Raw genomic sequence first — 22,583 nt, 5'->3', positions numbered from 1 at the left:
AATTAATTATTTGTAGAAATGTTTGATGAAATTAGTTAATACTTGTTTATTTATTAAAGACTACATGTCAATAAATTAAAAATTAACAAAAAATAAACTAATTAGGAAAAATTACCCTGAATAATACGAACTTTCACTGATTTTCCTACAATAATACGAACTTTCAATTAACCATGAATAATACGAACTTTAATACATATTTCCCGCTAGCATACCTGACCGGTTCTTTACCTGGAGAAACGGTTATTCCCCATTTCTTCATTATGCTAGCGGGAAATATGTATCAAAGTTCGTATTTTATTCATAGTTAATTGAAAGTTCGTATTATTTTAGAAAAATCAGTGAAAGTTCGTATTATTCAGGGTAATTTTTCTTACTTAGTTTTATCAGCCAAAAAATTTTTTTTAAAGGAATGAGTAAGTTTACCGGTAACAGGTAAAATGGTATGCCAGCGGGAAATATGTATCAAAGTTCGTATCATTCATGGTTAATTAAAAGTTCGTATTATTGTAGGAAAATCAGTGAAAGTTCGTATTATTCAGGGTAGTTTTTCCAACTAATTAAACTACCTTTTTATTTTGTACAAAAAAGCAAAGTTTCCGGCTGGTTAAAAAACAACTTTGCAAACATATTTTTTTGTTTTATTAACAAACTAATATGCCAAAAGTCTAAAGTAAATCAAAAATCTAAATAAAAAGTTAGGAGGGTGTATTAATCATGATGGCATCAATAATAAAAAGGAATTAATAACCGAGGATCATGCAATCAAGCCATTCTTAGGCACACTCACACAGTTATAACACTGTCGGTGATGTACAACTACATATAACAATTAACATGCCTTCTATTTGACTCTAGATTTTAAATTAGACCCGACAATTCAGTAAAAGAATTTGACTTTGATTCAACTGTAAAATTAATTTAGAATTGTGTAAAAATAAATATTGATCCAAAATCTAATTTTAACTGACCTGAAATAATTAATCTAAAATTGATTAATGACCCAAGTGAACACCTCTTACTCCCTCTAAAAAGTTGTAGTAGTTTGTTGCCAATTGTATTCAACATCTTTGACACAATTTGGTCACTTCCCATCCTTGCATCTAGTCATTTTATCTCATTTTATATAGAAATTAAAAGATTATGAAAATAAAAAGTGTAAAAGTGATATGATCATATAAATATTAAAAATGAGATAAATTTATTATGAGATATTGAAATAAAAAATTGGGTAAATTGTGTATAACAAGGAGTAATAATGTCTAATAGCAATGGCCAACTACTTATTAAGGGACATTATTATTATTATTATTATTGTTATTGTTATTATTATTATTATTATATTTCACTAATTGCAAATGAGAAAGAAATATTTTGTTTCTACTTCACCTAACAATAATTTAATAACTAAATTTTTTTTAGTAAATATAAATTCAGTTTGGTAAAGTTCACCATGCATAGAGAAAGTAATACAATTATTGGTAAAACAATTCTAATTTCATAGAAATAATTTAAATTATAAAAATTATGTTAAATGGAAATTTATTAGCCATGCATACTTACTTTAATTTATGGATTTTTATTTTGATTAATTGATTTTTATTTTAATTTATTTTCACTAGCATAAACAATGATGAACTACACAATACAAAGCATTAGAGATAATACGAGATAAAAGATTGTCCAAAATAATCCAACTTTTTGTTATTAGGTGCGCATAATTTCAACTTTATCTAACATTTATTATGTATTTGCTTTTAGCATACCCTGTGATTTGAACCATTATAACACCACACTCCGAACTACCATAGCCCCACCCTACCCCTTCCTTCCCACACCGGGTCTGCTGGGACCAAATACATATTATAAATGAGATTATTAGAAAAGAAAAATAAGTGGAAATTATTCGATGACACTCCTACTGACTCAACAGTTCGAGCCCCACCTTCCACAAAAACCAACTTACCCGACTTGAGCAACATCATTGGTGCGTGAAATATCTTGATATTTTCGGTATTTATACAAAGAACCAATGTATAATAACCAAAGTTCAAAAATACTCCATCGTTAGAGGAAACAAAAGACAATCTGAGGCTTTCAAAGTCCTGAAGTTTGAAGTAAACCTTGAATTATGATACAGATTAGTTAGCATGTTTTTTCATAGTTAAGAGTTCAGTGATTCAATTAGAAGCTCATATAGTCATATCTATTGCTTTACTTATTATTCGAGTTATCTGGTGCGTACGCTATCAAATACAAGGAGTTGAAAGCGTACATCCTCATCGGTTTGATCCTCCCGACATGATCAATTATATACTATTCTAAGCTTAGAATTTACTCAAGGGCCGCACTTGATTTTAGCTAAGAAAGTGCGGCCTATCATTGGACTCAGGGTTGCCACCAGTAGAACCATAGCCCGTCCAGTGTATAAGACTCGTGCATGAAGACTGAAGAGCGCCTAAGTCTAGCACAACTGAAAACTCGGCTGAGCAGGAAATTCCTATCTCTGATGGCCCGTAACTGCTCAGATCAGAACCCATATTTTAAACTTTTACCCGCATAATCATATCTTTGATTACAGAAGAGAACCCGGCCCCAAAACTTGAAGCTTTTACTAGTCTCAAAATCTCCATGTATTCCTGACTCGGGGAAAATGCAGCCGAGTTGATTCCGTACACGTGCAAAGATGAATAATTGATTCATTCTAGGATTCTGAATTCACCCATTTGCTACTAATTCATCTATATAATATCTCCGATTTCAGTTTGTGCATTAGTCTTCACCTTTCTTAACACATCTGGCAACACATAATCTATAGGGCAAATGGTATTGAGATTTCTAAAGATGGAAAATCCAAGACCTCAAAATCCGATCTGTATCTCGCTAGTTCTTCGTCCATATTTGTTCACGTTCTTGCTCCGGAGCCTGGAGCCTGTTGTTCATCCATTCTACTCATATTCTAAAACAGGAAAGTAGATAATTCATTACAACGATAGCCGAGAAACATCGTAAGCTAATTAACAGAAGCCGCTTACCAGATTGTGTTTGTTATATCGAGTATACACCATATATAGTCTGTTTTTGATGCTGCACCTGCACACGCTAACCTGTAGGAGTGACATTCAAAACTCAAAATCATAGTCTTTTAGCTGTTAGCAAAATGATCTGCAACAAAAAGATCGCCGTCAAAAATTAAATTGTTAGAAATCAATCGAGCAAGCAGCGAAACGCCTCCTATTTTCACTCGATAGCTGATAAAACGATGAGATTAGGAACATATATTGAAGAAATGAAAGCTCAAATCAATCAAAAAATATACGTAAATTCAATGATCAAGCCAATAGTTCGATCAATTATATACTAATCTAAGCTTAGAAACCATATAAAGGCTGCACTTATTTTAGCTAAGAAAGTGCAGCCTATGAATTATTTGTTCTTGGGAACATCGTCTTTGGACTCGGGGCGGCCAAGTTGAGATTCATCACCCGACCAATTCTCGACTCCGGGAATTCCCACTTGAAGAGCACCTAAGTCCAACACATCTGAAAACTCGCCTGGACAGGATGTTCCGATCTCTGGAAGCCCGTAGTCAGCAATATCACCCCATAATGCAGGGCTTGAGCTCGAGATATCAGTGCTAAGATCAAAACCCATACTCCAAACTTCCTCTTGCTTGATCATGTTTCCGATTCCAGAAGAAAATGCAGGGAAAGTTCTTTCTCTCAACAACTCCTCAGGGAATGAGACGAGATAATCAGGATTAGGTTCGGGTTGAGAGGTTAACACCTGTTTACCCTTCGAGAAGGGATCCCCGACCCCAGAACTTGAAGCTCCAATGGGTCCCGGAATCTTCATGTACACCATTGGAATATCTCCGATTTGAGAAGGCGTAATTTGCGCACCGCTACTCTTTCCTACCACATCTTGCAAGAGATCATCTGGGCAACTTGACATTGGGATTTCGGACGATGGAAAATCCTTCAAGTCCTCGAAATCCGATCTGTATCTCACAATTTCGCCCTCAACTGAAGTATCTCCTTCATGCTGTTTTTGCTTTAGAAACTTCTTCTTCGTTCGAGGAGAAACAAGCGTCTTCTGTTCTTTCATTTCCTTCAAACGATCGACAAACACAGGGTTTTGAACCACTTTCGCCAAGAACGACACCATTTGTTTTTGTCGTTGCTCGGACACCTGTAGTCTATCCTTCACCCTTTCTACGCGTTGAGCAGTTCCACGCTGCTGTTGCTGCAGTTCGATTACTTCTTGCATCAACTCACTTTTCTCTTTCTTTAACTTCTCTATCTCACTCCCGATTTCAGACTCAGAACTAGACCCTCCTAACAAAGTAAGCTGTTGAGAATGATGCGATTTCCGCCTGTGAATGTTCTTCAGCAAATGTTTGTTTCCACGTAAAAAACCCTCGTTCGCAAACTCCCACTTATCGGGATCCACCTTACGAAAACCCTAAATCGAATACCAAACAGTCCACAATTAATGGTAGCTCAGAATATCTCTCATAACTTATACAAAGGCAAACATCTAAATACTAAAATCAACAAAATAAGAACATGCACATAATCATCATCATCATCATCATCATACTCAATATATCACACTCATGCACATATTTTCAGCATACAACACAAAATTATAGCAGGAGTACAAATTAAAAACTTCTAATGATAAAAACAAGTAGAGAAGAACCTGATTAAGTGATTACCAACGAATGTATGTAGGAGTAGAACAAGAACAACCTGGTATTTTGCAATAATCTGAATTCTGACATACCCAGAAATTATATTGCTAAAATATAAATTATCAAGCAAACAATACAACAGATGATTCAAAGCTGAAAAAAATGAATCAATTTAATAAAAAAGCAACAAAATTTTCATAAGAACACAAAATTCTACCTTGTTAAGTGATGAAACTTCCAGAAAATTCATTGATTTATCTGCAAATGTGAAGAACAAGGTCCAATCCCAATCATGGCAGAAGCATTCCTCTTCATCATACATACAAATTTTTTTGGTGGTAACAAAAAAAAAATAAAAAATACATGTATACAATTATACATCATGTGAATATGTACAACATCAAAATCCCATTTCCTAGTCTTGTGTTTACATCAAAATTAATCCATTTTACAACCGAAATTACAATTTTTTGATTCTACATACATGATCATAGATACATAGAGAAAAAGAGCAGAATATAAAAGAAATTAAAAGCAGCAAAATGATAATGTACCCACATAAGTATTGAGCTGACGAACAAAACTGGAAAAGTTATTATGCTTGAAATTCCTTGGAAGAACAAGACGAGCAAATTCCACAGGATCCCAAACTACAAAGCTTTGTCCATTAGAACCCCAAGAAATTATAGGGTCTAAATTTGAGTCTTCAACAAGATCATAAGTTTTGGATAAAAATGGGGGGATTGGGTTTCCTTGTAAACAATCTAATGGTTGAGGAATTGGGTCATTTCCATGGAATTCTCCACTAAAATTCTCAGAAAAAATAGGGAAATTCAAGGGAGGGGAAGACCCAGATGGGTAAAATTGATCAGGAAATTGGTTAACTGAGAAAGACTCAGGTGGATTTGGAGTAGAAGATGAAGTGGGTATTGGTGGAAAAGACAATTTATCATCAGAATCCATAATTTAGAACAAATATGAAAAAAATAAGGTAAGAAAATGGAGGGAAAATGAGGGAGAAAAGAGAATTTATAGATGATCATTGTAACTTAGAAATTAAGAAATTAATGAAAAATATCTGGATAAAGTAAGGCGGTGGAGGAAAAGAAGGAAGATTTTATCTGCGTAATTCAAATTAGGGTTTTCTTGTTCAATTTGATTCAATTCAATTATACAAAAACAAAAAGGAATGAATTTCTGCTTCTGGGAAAATTCCTGGACTAATATACAAACAAAAAAATTGAAGGGTGGGATCAAATTTAAGAATCAAGCTGTATTTAGTTGCTGGTTTGCTGGGATTTTTTGTGGTTTATGGGGTTTATGTGAGGGAAATTGTTGCACAAAGATGAAGGTGGGACCCAGTGACCCACTGTTCTGTTGTACTCCAAATATCTGAATTTTACTGTGAAAAAAATACACTTTGTCTCTGGTACATTGTCACAACTCAGTGAACTCACGATCACTCTTTTTAGCTTGCTTTTTCCCTACAATTTCCTTATATTAAAATATTATTATTGTTTTATTATTTTTATCCACATATTTTAATTGTTTTTAATAACAGTTTTATCTACATAATTCAAATAATCTCATTATTTGCCGTTTATATTTCTTGAGGTTGGGATGAGTATTGTTAGAGGCAATGTGGTTTTGGAGACTACTCGTGTTGGAGTTTTGATGGGATGCTGACGAACATAAGATATCTAATGGTGTTTTTCCACGAATGAAAATGTAGGGTGTTTTACCTTTACACTACTAGGCTGTCACTATTTGTCACCTAATTTCACGTGGCCCACTCGTGTGGACATGGAAAGCCCGTGGGCTCAGTCCCACAAACCCATGGGTCAAAAGCGTTGACTTGCGTATACACTTGGTGAGGTTCATTATTTCCCAAAACCATATGGTATTAGAAAAATTAGTCTACCCAATATATATGCAAGTCTACAACCCACTATTTTATCGATATAAGATCTTGTCTCACATGTGAAGTATTTTTAACATACACTTCAATGTTAATGACTGTTTAGACTTGCAAGTTGCGAGCCCATAAGTTTGGCAGTCACATGAACATTTTTAGATTCGGAGCAAAAGTTTTATATGGGTCGTCTTGTGCAGAAGTATATGAATATATACTTTTTCTTACGTTTATATATAGGACAAATAAAATAAAATAAGGTCTAACTATAAATAGGTGTAATACATAGGAATGATAATTGAATTATTAAGAGTCTGAAATCAATTGGAAAAGAAAGAAATTTGAAGAAGATTAGCAAGGTAGTTACAAGTAAATTAGCTAATCATAAAAGTTTAACAATTCGTAGATAAAGCATAACAGTTATATTGGCTAAACTTTTTAGATGTGGATATTAGTCACAACAGTTATATTGGCTAAACTTTTTACATGTGGATATTAGCCTCAAGATAAAGGTCCTTATAAATAGGAGTATGGGACTTTAGCGATTGCTGATTGTGTTTTCCTGTTGAGTCTCTTTAATTTTTATTTTGGATAAAAATATCATTTTTCATTCACATATTTTAAATTTATTCAATTATAAATTTTTTAATCCTTTTTTCCAATTCAACCAACGAATATTGATTTTGTACGGTAATATCAATCTCTATGGATTTAGGAGTATTAATACTACTATAGAAAATCTAATTTCCCAAATACCATTTATTTAAGTACGAAGTATTTATAGCACAAAGAGAACCGCTAATGTTAGTAGTTCTCCCTATATAAAACAAATGATGAACAATTATGTTCCTAGTGTGTTTTTCTTGAGGTTTTTTAGTGCATTAGTGAGATTCTTATGTGTCAGTGTAATCTCTTGTAAGTTGTACCGCTAACATTCTTGAGTACAATAGAATATTATATCAAATTTATTATTGATTACTACCAGGCTATTAAATTGTGATAAAATTTCATAATTATTAAAGCCCTTTGGTATTTTCAATAATTTATTTTTTAAAATATTTAGAACAAAAAATAATTGTACATTCATAATTAACTCCTTAACTTTAGTGATTGTAGTGGTTTTGCTCTAAAATTAACCACCACTCCCTTCAATCCCTTTGATTTGCACCTTTTTTGTCATGTCATGGTGTAAATATTAATTTATAGTTGATGAACAAGAAAAATATCAAACAAGAAAAGAAATGAAAAGATAAAATTAAAAGAGAGTATATTTATGTATGAGATTAAAAGAGAATTATGAAAACTGAAGACAAGTTTCCCATTACAACATCGCTCTTCGAATCATCTTCCTCTTCCATGGTTTGCGATACATCAACTGTAAATAATAAAAGTAGAATCATTCATTTTCCTCATTTCTGCTTGACAAATTTGTTTTCCTTTCAAAATCCTTATGACATTTTACAGAGAACATTAATGTACAGTTCTTCACAGTAACGGACCAGAACATTTTCTACCCTCAAGGATTGCCATGGAACCGGTGAATGGAATTTCATCAGTAACACACTCCCAAGCAGCAGTTCAATAGCCATGTTTACTGCTGTATTGTAATCTGCTTCAGAACTTTGATAAGATGTAACGCCAATTATACAATAAAACAAAAAATTACTTGCTTCCAATTGATTACAGAAACAAAATACACATGGAGTCTCAGACAATCAGAGGCTACTCTTATATCATATTTTAGGAATGCTCAGCCGATTTCCATTGGGAAATTGATACGGACTGGAACATGATTTACATCGACACTCCCACTATCCAGAGTCTTTGAAAGAGTGAGTGAGAGCTAATACAACGTTAGCGATTAGAAAAATCGGCTGAGAATGAAAGAGAAAGAATGTTTTATCCATCTAGTTCCTATGTCAACATATGCACATTTTCAATTTTCAGAAACTGATCTGCATCTGTTCTTACAATTACATTCAAAATCATGATAATGACATGACTAGAATAGATGGGCACCGGAAGACTATTTGGTATCTGTATATATCATCTAGTATAGTAGTATGAGTATATATAATTTCATGTCGAAAAATCATTTCTCGATTGGGAAGGTAACAGAGATGTACAACGTTTGACCTGCATCAACAAAGGCAGTTTAGGACTTTAAGAACATTAGTAATCTTCATCTTCGAATTACAATAAAGTAATAAACAATTTACACTAAAAAGTAAGAGCTCTCTTTTCCGCTGAAGCTCAGTTTTATGTCACTACGACGACCAAGGTTCATCTAGCCGACCCCATATGCTAAGATTAAGCCGAATAAAGTAGTCATTCTTGAATCTCAGCTTGAGTTGGAATAAAATTTAGAATAAAGTAGGGAAGAACCTGAGTTATATAAGAAGCACTGATCCCCATCTCCAAGGATCTTCCCAGGAAAAGAATCTTGCAAATTGAAAGGAGACAAAACAGCAGATTCCATTCCCAAGAAACACGTATTGCGGTGTGTGTATCTCCATGAACTATTGAGGTGTAGGAGACTTAAGAAGTGACCTCAAAGAATCCATAATGTCGGCAAAAGACGGACGCTTCCAAGGCTCACTGCAAACACCAAAAAATCAAATAAGCAGTAGAATAGTTTGAACTCTGGTAGATTTACAGTAGAATTGGATTCTAATTTCTACTCACTTTGCCCAGCATGCCTCTATAATAGCAGCTACTTGAGGATTTACATCACGTGGAATTTCAAGTCTCTTGCCCTTGAAACCAACGGCTGCAACAACCTGTAGAAGAGTAGAACATAAACTTAAAACCAAAAGCACGCATTATTTATAAAGCCAAAGCAAGTATAATATGTATTTGGTACCAGTGTACTACTACTAAGTATAAAACAAAAGGTCATAAAAGCTTGACACGGTAAGTGGTTTACTTTAACATATGTGATTTGTGAACCACTATAAAGTTAGGACTTGGTTTGTTTGTTGATGAACCAAGCTTGATCAAAAATTTTACTTCGACTATTAAAAGAATCAAAGGTAAACTCTATAGCATTAAGCTCAAAAGCTTGGTAGCCTGACACGTCTTTTATGAGGTACTAACATATCCTTATCTTTGAGATCTAAAGTATAAATTGAATACTTAGTTTTAAAAAGTGAAAGGAGCAGGCAAAAGGGGTCGCGCCCGAGCCTCTCAGACGCCTTGGTGCGCTTTTGAAAAAAAAATAAAAGTGCACGCCAAAACAAGTAACATTTTTGGGAATTTTGCGCCTCACCCAGACAGCTTCTGCGCCTCATGTGCCTTGCCTTGACTTGAAAAACACAAAGATTGAGTACCAATATAAGGGATTTTTAACATGATTTTCAAAACCATAAGAGCCTATCATCAACAAATACTTTATTTAATATCATGTTTTATTGAACCCAGCTCAAGTTTGAGCCTAGAGATCGAAGCAAGCTCGAATCAGTGTGAACTTGATAGAATTTTATGAAACAAAGCCAAGCCGAGCCATGTTAACGTTTGGCTCTGCTTGGTTCCTGGCCAGCCCTACAAGCAACAATATATGACGGTAATGGTAATGAAATCGTATTAAAATTTACAAATGTAAAAAGTAATTCATGTTAATAAAATATTCATGGGGCCACATAATTCTCAATCATGTTTTCACGATATCAACGAGTGGAATTAAAAATGCACAAACAAATACATATTTGGACTTGAGAATAAAATTCCTTGACTATGAACATTGCATAGGATATCTGTCATGCATGAAAAATTACCTATGAGCACAATAGACTTTAAAAGAGCCTTGGAAAATGCCAGATATCGTAGGGAATAATATATATTATTTTGTTAGAAACTTTGTTAGGGAAGCTGCTAAGTTTGTTAGAGGTATAATCATGCTCTAGAATATAAGAAGGGAGGTAATGAAGAAAATTATGCATTGTATTGACTATAGACTAGTAATGTGTTTACAGATTTGAGAGCCTTGAGCAGCTAGAATAGCTCACTACAAATCTCTATTATGAACTCCATATTCTGCTATACACTACAAATATGTGCAATGTTATCTTCACAAACCCGCACCCCAGCCCATATAAACACTCTATCACAGCCAACTACCATGGAAAATACCAGTTCATTACATGCCTTCTTTGCAAAAAATGCATGTGAATGCATTAAAGTTATATGCAATTTAAGGGAATACTTGTCCACGGAAATGCTTGTTCACCGTGAAATTACCTTTTCCACATAACTTCTATTCCCACTATAGAGGTTGTACACTCGTATTGAGAGTTACAGCAAACAGTATTTCATAACCCCAATGCCAAGCTCCCATCTAGGGTGGGGTTTGGGCCTTGGGGACGGATATACGCAACCTTACCCTTTATAATGATAACAAAGAGGTTGTTTCCGATGGAGTGATCATGGAAATTTATGAAGAAAAGCACACATTAAAAGATGGAGTTCCATTACAAAAACACCATGAACATTCACACTTTACAGCTACCGCAATTTTGACGGCCCATCAATGGCCAAAAACAAGTAGTAGTAGTCTGCAATTCTGCATCAAAAATGATGCTTGAGCGACCTATCAACAAACTTTTTGGATTTTAGGATGGTAAAAGTTCTAATCAAATTATTCGTATATTTCCTTGTTGCGCAGAAGGGGAGGATAAACAACAGCAAAAAGGAAGTGGTGTATCGGGCAGCAAGTGGGAGACAGGGCAGAATGGAAGAAGCTGGTTGAAATTTGATAGTAATATGAGGCTTATATTAGAAAATCAGTATTTTGAATGCACAAGTTTTTGAGGAAAGGGGTGGCCAGGGTAGTACTACTACTGACACTGGCACAAAGAGGAGAGCTGCGGATCTGCAGGCAGATATAAATACAAGCAAGCACTGACTATATGCCTTTGAATAATTCTGAGCCCGATACCTGAAATAAGATGTACCAAACATTGCCTTCAATAATCTCAGAGAATATTTCATCTCCATTGATTCAGTAATGGAGGAACAATTTAAAAATGAAAAACAAGATTATAAAGCAAAGAAACCCATCAGAAGATACACGAACCTGAGGTGGATTCAAACTGCTCCATGGTTGTTGCAATGTTGCAAGCTCCCACAATATCACACCAAAGCTGTAGAGATCTGACTTCTCATTTGAAGGCTCATCACGAAGAACTTCAGGTGCCATCCATTCAGGCTGTTCAATTCACTTTCACATTTATTTAGTTCATTCCAAAACAAAGCAACTGGCGAACAGAGGATAAATTCAGGTTCTGTGCCACTCATTTAAAGAACTTACTGTTCCAGCTGCTGATTTTGATGACAAAAATGTATTTGCCTTTAGACGGGAAAGACCAAAATCACAAACCTAAATGAGTAAAAGAAATTGTAAGCGAATCAATGTGGTTAATAAAAGAACATGACCTTACAATGTCCAACGGATCACACAGCGAAATGAGAATGCAAGACAAACAAATAGTACAAAGAAGACAATTGTGCATCGTCGCCATATTGATGGAAGCAACCTGTAGATTTCTTAGTGCATGAACTAAAGGTGATACAGGCAACAAATAGATAACTTAAAAGCGATTGACAAAATTAGAAGAGGGAACCAAGACATTGGTGTAGAGTCACCCATTAAGAATAACATTATTAGCAAACACCCTAAGATGACTTCCAAAACCTAATCAAAATCAACCTGAGAGTGGAAGTCACATTGGAAACCCTTAACTGCCAAGTCGGCACATGAAGATGGTTATTATCTGCATGTTATTATCTGCTTACAATCCAGAAAAATGAACACCTTACCTTTACAGTGTACTTTTTATCCACCAAAAGGTTAGGAGACTTGAGATCCCGATGAACGATTGGAGGATTACGCTTATGAAGATAATTCATTCCTTTTGCCTGCACATCATAGGTTGCTTGATTAATCAACAGAATTTCAGCAACAAGAAAGACTATTTAGCATGTTTAAAGTTTTCATGTGTCTGATAAAAGTCCATGTTTAGGAAGCAAGGAAAATTAAGCATAAGTACCACATCATAGGCCATACTAAGACGCCGCCTCTCATCCAACACTTCCTTGCCACCTGATTTATGTAAAAGCCAGTACAGGCTTCCTCTGCAGTTAAAACAAATTATATCATTATTCACTAATGTACAAAGAGGGGAAAAGGCAAAACAACACAGAAAAAAGACTCCACACAAATTTCATGTGATGTTCAAGGATGCAGACCTGCATAAGTATTCAGTCACTATGGCTAGATTAGGTGGCTCAGTCACTGCCCCCATGAAGAGAACTATATTTGGATGCCGTAACCTTTTCATTATTGCCACCTGATTAACGAAATAAATTTCATTTAAAAGGAGGCACAAACACGAGAAGTGTCAAATAGTTGATAATGTTGTGGACCAATAGATGCTTCCTCCTTGATTCTTACCTCCCTCAAGAATTCATTACAGCGCTCTGGATGGAAATCATGTTCCATGAGGATCTTGACGGCAACCTCCTACAAAATAAACGATTTTATAGTGTTGATGATCAGTGCTCCATCTAAAGCAAATATATCAAATGTAGATCTAGCAATGCACATAGTCAACATTGAAGTAAGGCAAAAAAGGTGAAAACAGACAGATCATTCAACACAGGGAGTTTTCTCAACAATAGACAAAGATGGGAGAAAGAGAACGGGGTATGCAATATGGCAGTCACCATATTCTTCTTGTAGAAGTAGAAGGGAAAACTTCAAAACCTGGACAAACCCATCCAACGTAAACCTACAACCATTTTTTGGATTACAATATCCAAAATCTGGACTAACAATCAATTCTTTATTTGCTAAAGGTTTGCAGGATGGAGCATTTCAATCAAGAACTCACTTTTCAGATCTTAAGATGTGAAAGAAAAAAAAAGAAGAGGAACATGATAGAGTAGAATATTGAGACAATTTTAGATGGGTACTGAGCAAGTAATTTGGTAGTGAGAGGTAACCACAGACAAATTCTTGACAGGAAATGACTGAATTGACAAGAATCTCAGCAACAGGGGAGAGGGAGTATCTTTAAAAGAAGGGATGAGATTAAAGGTGATGGCGACAAGAAGGTTTTACAAAAGGGACAATGCATTAACCAAGGAAAAATCATGTTTCCAAGCCATCCTCCCTCCTTTAATGTGCAAAACGTTTCAGAATTTGTTGAAACACAAAACCTTTAATAGCTTAAATGTTTGTTTAGTGCATCCAAACTAAAAAAATAAGAACAGAAACATATATCTATGAAGTTTCCTAGTAGTCATAATAGGACCATTTAGGATCAAAATCAAACACAACGTCAAAAAATTTAAATTCTTCAGCCTGGAGCATCATCACAATAAGGCAATTTATAGAAGTAGAAAATACTGAGATCTGAGATGATTACCGATCCATTCCATTCAGCTCGATGGACGGTTCCAAAAGAACCTGCAGATAAGAGTGTACTTTAACGACAATGATAGCAAAGACCAGAGAGCGAAAGAATAAATTGCTGAAGACATAAATTTAACTGTCAAGCTAATTAATCAAATTTGTATATGATAAACTAAATCTATAACATGGATGTATTATTATGGAAAACCTGCTCCAATCCTGTCCCTCAGAACAAGATCACTCCATGGAATGACCAAATCTTCCAAGTCCAGAGAAGCTTCACTTTTGCTTGATATTAGCTGACTAGATTCAAAACGCATATCACTCGGTGCAACTCTCAATGGATCAGTAAACATTTGGTTCCCCCTTTGCCTAATAGATGGTAAGAATCTAGATGGAAGGAACTCTCTTATGGGATTAGGTGCTCTTCCAATATTTTGGGGAGGACTATTAGATTCAGAAAACTGAGAGTCTCTATCATGACCAACAAGCTGAGGATGCTCTTGTTCATTTGATATAGGATTATTGTCTGTCAGTTTCAGAATATATTGCTTATGATACATCAAATCCTCTGCATCTTGTTCATTCACAGATGTACCTGCCAAGAAAGTGTTAAGTATCAAGTATTAGTAAAGCAAGAACAAGAACAAAAAAGAAAGAAAAGATTAGAGAAAAGTATGCAGAAAGAATAGAAAGAAGAAGAACAGATTAGGGAAAGGTTATTGTATTACTATAGAGCTCTTCAAGTGGCTCATTACTTCATTACACCATACTCGGTGATTGCAATATTTTCTGAATGATCTCATTACCCTTTACCCTTTCGTTTATATACTTCTAAGAGGGGAAATAACAACTTTGGCCACCTCATAACAAACTAGTAGAATCCCATATCAAACTATTATAAAATGCATAACCAACTGGACACCTCAGCATAACAACTTTGAGTAGTATTTTCAAGAAGCTTCTGGACCCTTCCTCCTACTGTAGGTAAAATGAATAGGAGGAGCCATACGAGTCGTATCAGAAAGTTCAACACCTATGATGTTTGCATAAACCAAATAGCACCTAACATATATAAGGTAATATCGACACTAATAAAGATAGCAGCAATACTAAAGATGGATCAACCAGTCAGACGTACTCAGAAGTATTCTCTATTAGAAAAACTAATACCATCATTTGAATAAAGTAGAACAAGCATGTTAATGCAAAAAGAAAGCATAGATAAGTGTTAAATCATATCTAATACAAACCAGAATCTCAACCTAAGTCGGATTTTTAGTTGTTTGGTTTGCACCTGTATAAACATTTAAGACAACATACCAGCTTACTGCAAGCATTACCTAAAAAAAAGATTACCTGTAGAGGGCCTGTCAAATACAAGATTCAGAGATTGACAATCTGAAAAATATTGCTTAGCCAGTGAGCTGAAATCAATGGCAGGTTCAACTGATCTATATCGTGGAAAGTGCAGTGGTGAACAAATTGAGATGGAAGATGGACCATTAAGTATGGAATCAGGCTCACATAAGCACCCTGGCTTCCCAACCAAATCAACCAAATACTCCCTGAAACCATAAAAAATAAATTCATCATAAAAATACAAGATGTACAAACATTTGGAATAAATCTATCATAACTGACTGAATTAATCAAAAAAAAGAGACTCCATCGGCTCCAGAAACAGAGAAGGCACATTTGCATATACTAGACAGATTATATGTCCTACGCATTCAGAGAAAATAAGGCCTAAAACACCCTAAAGTTTTATAATTACATTAAATAGGTCATTTCCAACTCAAGGTTGCACCTGTTTGTTTGCTAAAAAAATTTCTCAAAAAATTTCAATGCATGATAGAATGATAGAAACAGCCTGTGAGTGTGTGTACGCCAATCTTTACACACATCATGGTCATGCTAGGCAGTAATGCATAGAGGTTTTGCTCACTGCTTCTCCTGCCAAATATAGCCACCAAAATTTGTCTCCTTTAAAGTTACCACAAGTACCATTTTCTTTAAACTACAGCCATCAACAACCCTCAAGGCTCAAACACACACATGCAGACAAGAGATACAGAAAAAAGTAGAATTTGTGTTCTTTACCCCAACCTAGGCTACTAACTATGCTACCAGATACTTTCTAAGATTAGTAACTAGCAACAACAACAATTCATTAGCTCAGTGCCATCAAATAGTGCCCAACTAGGCTACGGCTACCCCACAAAAGGCATTCATTAAGTACACAAAAACAACATGATAAGAGTTCGTCACAAATACTATCATATTAAGAACAGTTGTGTAGAATTTTCAGAACAGCTCTCCGTTGGAATGGTCAACAGCACCGTGTTGAGACAATTTGTTTTGTATGGATGAGATTTCGTTATTTGGAAAAGGACACCATCGATCTCTGAAGAGATGACTGTTTTAAATTTTTGAGAGCTAATTATAAGAAATATTTTTAAGAGAAATGTGATGCCCCTGATACGGAAGCTTCCAGTGAGTTGTTTGACTATGAAGACAGTTGCCTATACTCCTTCTGACTACAGCTACTTAGGAATTCCAATCTACTGCTGAATACTTAGAATGTACATCCATTCAACAGCTCATTACCAAATTTTAGAGAAATTTTTGCAGAAATGAAGGAGGATTCTGTTTATACATATGGGATTTTTTTTTTAATGATGAAGTATTAATTGGAAATTTGTCATCTGCAATAGGTAGTCAAGTCTTGAGCTAACATGAGCAACAATGACATCACAAAGTAAATAAATAAATTAATGATGATGAGGACTATATAAATTAAGTACAAAACCAATATACCACTTGGCAATTAAGTAAATCAATTCTACTGATTTTCAGAGAAAACAAAGACGTCATAACTCTTGGCAATTACTAGTAGGAAAAGCATTTAAATATTTAGTAGTTTACCAATAATTTGAAATGCCACGTTGACAAAATTGGAAAATAAGAAAGTTCCCTAGACTTTAATTGCTGTTCACAACAACGTTTACCAAACAGGGTCCATGGTTCTGGTTCATTTGAAAGAAAACCTTAATTACAAATGTAATTTATATCCCTTGACTAGCTCAAGAATGTAAGCTTACCCCTGTGAAAAAACGGGGCTGTTTCTAAAAGACCCTAGAGCCATATGCAACAACAATTGCCAACTAATTCAAAGTTCATACAACATAAGAAGAGCAGAATGCTTAAGACTCGCAAATGTGTGACTCTATTACAAATGAATTTTGAAGTTCGTTCCACCCAAAAATAAGCACACCTGTCCAAACCAAATGGTACTAGGCAAGAGGCAGCATCATTTCTATTGCAATATTTACAGCCCTTGGCAATTCGACATGGCAATTCAATTGAATCAGCAAGGACCTGTAAACAAGGACGTAAAATATTTTAAAGCACCTCAGCTGAACGGTTTCCATTAGTTAAAAATTCATATAACTGGACATGATATTAATAGAAATGAAGACTTTTACATGTCACTGGAATGACAATATACAAAAGAACATGCAAGTAGCATGCCACAAGCGGAAAGTTACTAGTGATCGTACAGGGAAAATTAGCATAAAGTTTGATGTATCCGCAACATTAACATATACTACATAAATTCAGAAAGAACTGCATCAAGTAGCATGTTAAGTTGATTCGATGAAACAGAGCGGAACTAGATATGGAATAACAACTGCCATAGAGAATGTCATCGGATAAAAATAGCATGAATCTCAGTTTCTCACAACCATGGGGACCGAGAAGAAAATTTACTTTCAAGAAAAAAATATGTATGCTACAGGAAAGCAGATGACAAGCAGCATAGATTCATTGAAAGAAACACCATCCCACCCACCCCCTGTATGTTTGACAGGTAAAAAAAAGTGCCTCGTAACAGCGGACTAAGAAAAGCAAAATTGTTGCCACATGATTAACAGAAGAAGGAAGAAAAAAAAGTTACAGCTATTTCCACACCACATTCTATTATTTAGATCAAACATAACAATATTAGTTTGACATCAAGACATACTTTGAATAGCAAAGCACGATGCCTGCAAAGACCAATAGATAAGCTACCAATAGGAAGCACGACAGACCCTAGACAGCCCTTAAGACCATTGCTGAACTCCTTCCAGATGGGAACCAATTCCTCCTCTTTGTTTAAAACTGCACCCCTAGTGACGGACCATAAAATGTCACAAAACGAGTAAGATTACAAGACTATGGACAATATTCGAGCATCAAGTAAAGGACAGAATGACAACTCACCCCATGCGGTTACATGCCAACTTTGCCAGCTGGTCAACAACATCATCAGGGTTCATACATAAATGGAATATTTCGAGAGCCCGGTTCAGAAATTCCTTCAAGTTAGAATCACTGCAACGATCAATCAAAACTACCTCAAGTAAAGATTCATTTACAGGATCTACCAACTTCAGTGATTCAATTGAAGGAATACGGCCATTTTCTTGTAAATCAGCACACACCGTCCAAACATAAGGATCCATTCCATGTATGAAATAAAATCCATCAGGAATTTTATCTGAATACGAGAGGCAGCCATTCACCTGATGAAAATTAAATTGCTGAGTCTATGACAATCAAAAAAAGTATGTCAATATAAGTAGAAATAATTTTAAAAGTCTCAATTGCTACAAGTAGCAACTGCTAAATACTAGCATCATATCCTATTGCCAACCAAAAGCAATTTTAAAATAAATTATGTTAATGAATGATCCCATGGAATGTACATAGTGTCAGGCTCTCTTTGAAATTCTCAAGGAGTTGGGAAGTGACTTAAAAGAACAATCAATGAAAGTCAAGAGAGTGGAATTTCAGTAACCATAGGATACCAAAGTGGAAACTTTCCAATGTCAATCAACAAGCACGACTTCATTTGATTATAACATATACAAGTTCAACATTGAGGTTCACTAAGGAATGTAGTGATCTTCATAAAGGCAAATGGGAAACCAAATAATGAATTTATGATAGAGTAGATCTAACTCAAGTGGTGAGTTTATAATGTTTCAAGCTAGGCTTGAAGTTAAGGGAGATAAATGGTGATACGAATTTCAAATTAGATAGCTCCCAAGGAATCTTCATTATCCAAAGAAGTAATAATAACACTGCTTATCAAAATGGATATAATAAAAACAAAGGTAAACAAAGTGAATTTTAACTAAAGCACAAGACACCAAAGTGGAAATATCAACACAAAACTTAAAAAGGTTGCAAAAAAATATAAACTCAATATTGAATGTTACAAATGATTACAATGATAATATTCGGGATGTATTGTACAGAGCTTAGTCGAAGGAGGTTTGGACAAAAAAATTAATTTGGGGTGGCATAGAGGTTTGCGTGGTCAAATCATATATTTAAACATAGTGTTTGGTAAAATAAGTTTGAAAGCTTATTGGTTCCAAATCTCCAAAACCAAAAGGTTGAAAAGGCATTTTGGTTAGAATGCAATTATCTTTTTGCCCCAAAGTTCAACAAAATCGACCATTTTTTACCGCTGTTTGAAAACATTGTATACTTACTAGAAAATGGTATGTGCCTTCAACAGTCATTTACATATCAACTATGACATAAATTTTGCCACATACTTTTCAAAATAGTGGTTACGAAAATTAGTTATCATTATAGTAAGTTTATAAAACAAGTTGGTCAGACTAGTTATATAATCAGATCGCGGCCATTAAAAGTACTAGAAAAAATAATCAAGGTGCATAACTTCTAAAAATCTTCATCTACCTTCGTACACATCCTTTAGAAATATTTGTGAATGTTCATTCTCTAATCACTAGGGCCACCAAAATTGGGATCCATATTACTATATAGATTCTTGATTATTTTCTACTCAAAACAATGAGGTAAGGTTTCCATTGTGATGGCTAGCTTCAAGAAAAGGAAAACATTGTCAAGGGAAGATTGTTATAAGTTGAGTAATGTGGATAAACAAGTGCAGAGAGCAAAATCATCACCAGAACCTGTCCACAACATGAATTAACATATATTTCTTAATTTGACATTTTTTTGAAAATAGTAGTAGTAAACTACCTGCAAATCACATGTCAATTAGAAAAAAGCTTCTATAATGCATACATCTTTGGACCTCTCCACCTCTTCTAACCCACCAAGGAGCCAAGGAATATTTTTGAAATTAACAAATCATAATACTAGTTCTCATGATGACAAGCTGAAATTAAGAACATTCTAAAAAAAGGATTTGAGTTCATCGGTGCATGAGATACCACAAGGGTTGTGATTAACCACATAGGAGATCGAAGCAAGAGATTCCTTTTAACATCCGCAATGCTCAACCCACACGATATTTCATATCAACAAATAAAATAGGCAGGAAAGCCACATACTTCTTAAATGCTACTCCCTTTGTCCCTCTTATCCAATTGCTTTTTGGTAACCAAAAATTAGTAAAAAGAAAAATTGAATTGAAGTATAAGACACAAAATAGGTGGATGAAAGAAATTAGTGGTTAAGACAGAGAGAGAATAAATTTGTGAATGAAATTAAACGGAGAGTGAAACCATTACCCAAAACAAAAAGGAAAGAGTGCAAAAACAAATGGGATATGCTAAAATGCAAGGTGGTAAAAATCGAGAGGGAGAGAGTACAACATCAATACTGATTTCTGTGCAGGATAGAAAATCCCCAATATCAAATCAACCCAACAAGCATGCTCGTATAGAGACCAAACAAACTTTAGTACTTTACTAACTATAATAACGGAATCCAGTCAACTCAAGCAAAAAGAAGTACATGAGGCATCCTAAGAAAAAACATAAAAATGGAAGATAACTCTAATGGCCATAACCAGACCAATGGAGTTCGTGCTACTTTTTTATAAACTAAGTCCGTGCTACCTTTAAATACACCTTAAGGTTATCTCTGAAAACTATCCGTAAACAGAAATCTACGAGACTTAATTCCCATTCCCTTATTTCTCAAGCGCTTGAAATCTTTCAATTCTAATAACAATTCCACACAGAACAAACATCAACTCCCCTCGAGTGGTGGTGAATTCAGAATATTATCATAGTGTGTGCCAAACACTCACATTTGCATGTCTAACTGGCCAGTGGCTACCGTTCTTTTGTGCGACACTGTTCAATAACAATAGGCTTTAAACTCATAGCATAATCAAGCCCGGCCTCGAGTCTCTGCCCTCATTTTCGATCACATATTCACATTCTAAGTGCAAGCAAAACGGAAAATCACCACTCACAAATCACCAATCACCAAAAAAAATCAAAAAAAAAGAAGTAAGACATGCAAAAGATTACCCAAAATCGATGAGAAATGGATTCAGCAGAAGCAGAGGAAGAGAGCCTAGAAAGAGATTCATCAGGCACTGGATCCAAGAAATTAGGATCATCAACACAAGCAGCTTCTGATGATAACCTCAAAGCCAAAGCCAATTGTAATTGATAGCTCTCTTCCGTTTGCTGCGCCCAACTCTTCGACGAAGACCCTCCGCCACCGCCAGGAGCTCCATCAATAGCTGCTACTCGCATCCTCGAATCTCTCTCCTCTTGCAAGTAACCAAAACCGTCGTGATCACTAGCCAGCATAGAGATCGACGGTACGTAATGATCCGACAACGAACTTTCCCCAAAACTACTCCCACTACTTTGCCTTTGCAATCCGATCGAAGATGGATACAAGCTTCTATCTCCACCTCCACTGCCGGAAAATTTCACCGGCGTAGCAATTTGATCATCTACTTGACTAAGAAGTGTATAATTTGATCTTCTACCAGGCATTTCCATGGAAATTTAACTCAAAATAGTTTGAATTTGAATATTTTCAATGAACTGTACAAAAGTAGGTGAAGAAAGTCAGACACTAACCCTAGAAAATCGCTATTTTCGTCACTCTCATCCTCTTTAGATTTTCCCTCTCAAATATTGTCTCACTCACTTTCTCTCTCTGATTAACAGAGTGATCATAATTCATAAGTAAGCAGGTGTATGGAGAAAAAATTGGATCCGATTATTCAATCTTCCCTATGCTAACTATTCTGTGTTTCCTTGATTTTGGTAAAGTAGTAATTTTAGTTAGGTTGTTAAAAATGTTACAAATCCCATTATGAATTTGTTGTTTATTTCAGTTGGAGTGTATATCACTTTATTTTCTGTAAAAAAGAGTTACAGTTTATAAATCGTTGAAGTCTTAGAAGCACTTTGTATAAGACCAATAAATACTTATTACATTTGATTTTTTGAACAACCTAATATATTACTTTGATCATTTATATATTGAACTATGCACATTTAAAAATTATAAAAAATTTAATTTTATGAAAGTATGCGATTAAACAATTCAAACAAGATCTCACTTGACTAAATTCTTTCTTACAGATTAGCTGCAATACATAAAATAAACTTAAACAATGAATAATGCTAATAACCTTAATGTAACAAGTATTTCAAAAGGGAAATATTAACTTAAACATCAAAGACGAATTTCCTCAAAGACATCATTGGACATATTGTGTGTTTTCAGTTTTGAAGGCACTAAATATTAATCGGTCT

General features: G+C 34.8%; 2 protein-coding genes across 5 annotated transcripts; both read right to left on the bottom strand.

The window, feature by feature from the left end:
• Positions 1-3,250: 3,250 nt before the first annotated feature.
• LOC130827162 (heat stress transcription factor A-3-like) lies at positions 3,251-6,149 on the bottom strand. The gene is made up of 2 exons (XM_057692810.1): positions 5,255-6,149; positions 3,251-4,464 (listed from the first exon to the last, which is right to left on the bottom strand). Exons 1-2 carry the CDS (start codon positions 5,657-5,659, stop codon positions 3,427-3,429), a joined length of 1,443 nt encoding a protein of 480 aa, XP_057548793.1. The 5' UTR covers positions 5,660-6,149; the 3' UTR covers positions 3,251-3,426.
• Positions 6,150-7,874: 1,725 nt separating this feature from the next.
• On the bottom strand, positions 7,875-22,103 carry LOC130827350 (serine/threonine-protein kinase CTR1-like). 4 transcript variants are annotated; one of them, XM_057693038.1, is made up of 16 exons: positions 21,333-22,102; positions 18,289-18,614; positions 18,050-18,194; positions 17,297-17,400; positions 15,379-15,587; positions 14,228-14,617; positions 14,033-14,073; positions 13,057-13,125; positions 12,852-12,952; positions 12,653-12,737; positions 12,423-12,521; positions 11,914-11,982; positions 11,680-11,811; positions 9,294-9,388; positions 8,994-9,206; positions 7,875-8,744 (listed from the first exon to the last, which is right to left on the bottom strand). In XM_057693038.1, the coding sequence occupies exons 1-15, from the start codon at positions 21,816-21,818 to the stop codon at positions 9,128-9,130; spliced, it is 2,430 nt and encodes an 809-aa protein (XP_057549021.1). In that variant the 5' UTR covers positions 21,819-22,102; the 3' UTR covers positions 7,875-8,744; positions 8,994-9,127. The 4 variants fall into 4 exon arrangements, with proteins under 4 accessions (XP_057549021.1, XP_057549022.1, XP_057549023.1 ...); XM_057693039.1 differs by having other exon boundaries at positions 8,254-8,744; positions 18,289-18,590; positions 21,333-22,101; XM_057693041.1 differs by lacking the exon at positions 7,875-8,744 and adding an exon at positions 9,877-11,541 and having other exon boundaries at positions 9,178-9,206; positions 21,333-22,103.
• Positions 22,104-22,583: the final 480 nt, after the last annotated feature.

Source organism: Amaranthus tricolor, chromosome 11, assembly GCF_026212465.1.
Source record: "Amaranthus tricolor cultivar Red isolate AtriRed21 chromosome 11, ASM2621246v1, whole genome shotgun sequence".
Classification (NCBI taxonomy): domain Eukaryota; kingdom Viridiplantae; phylum Streptophyta; class Magnoliopsida; order Caryophyllales; family Amaranthaceae; genus Amaranthus; species Amaranthus tricolor.
This window is presented reverse-complemented; position numbering and strand designations above follow the sequence as displayed.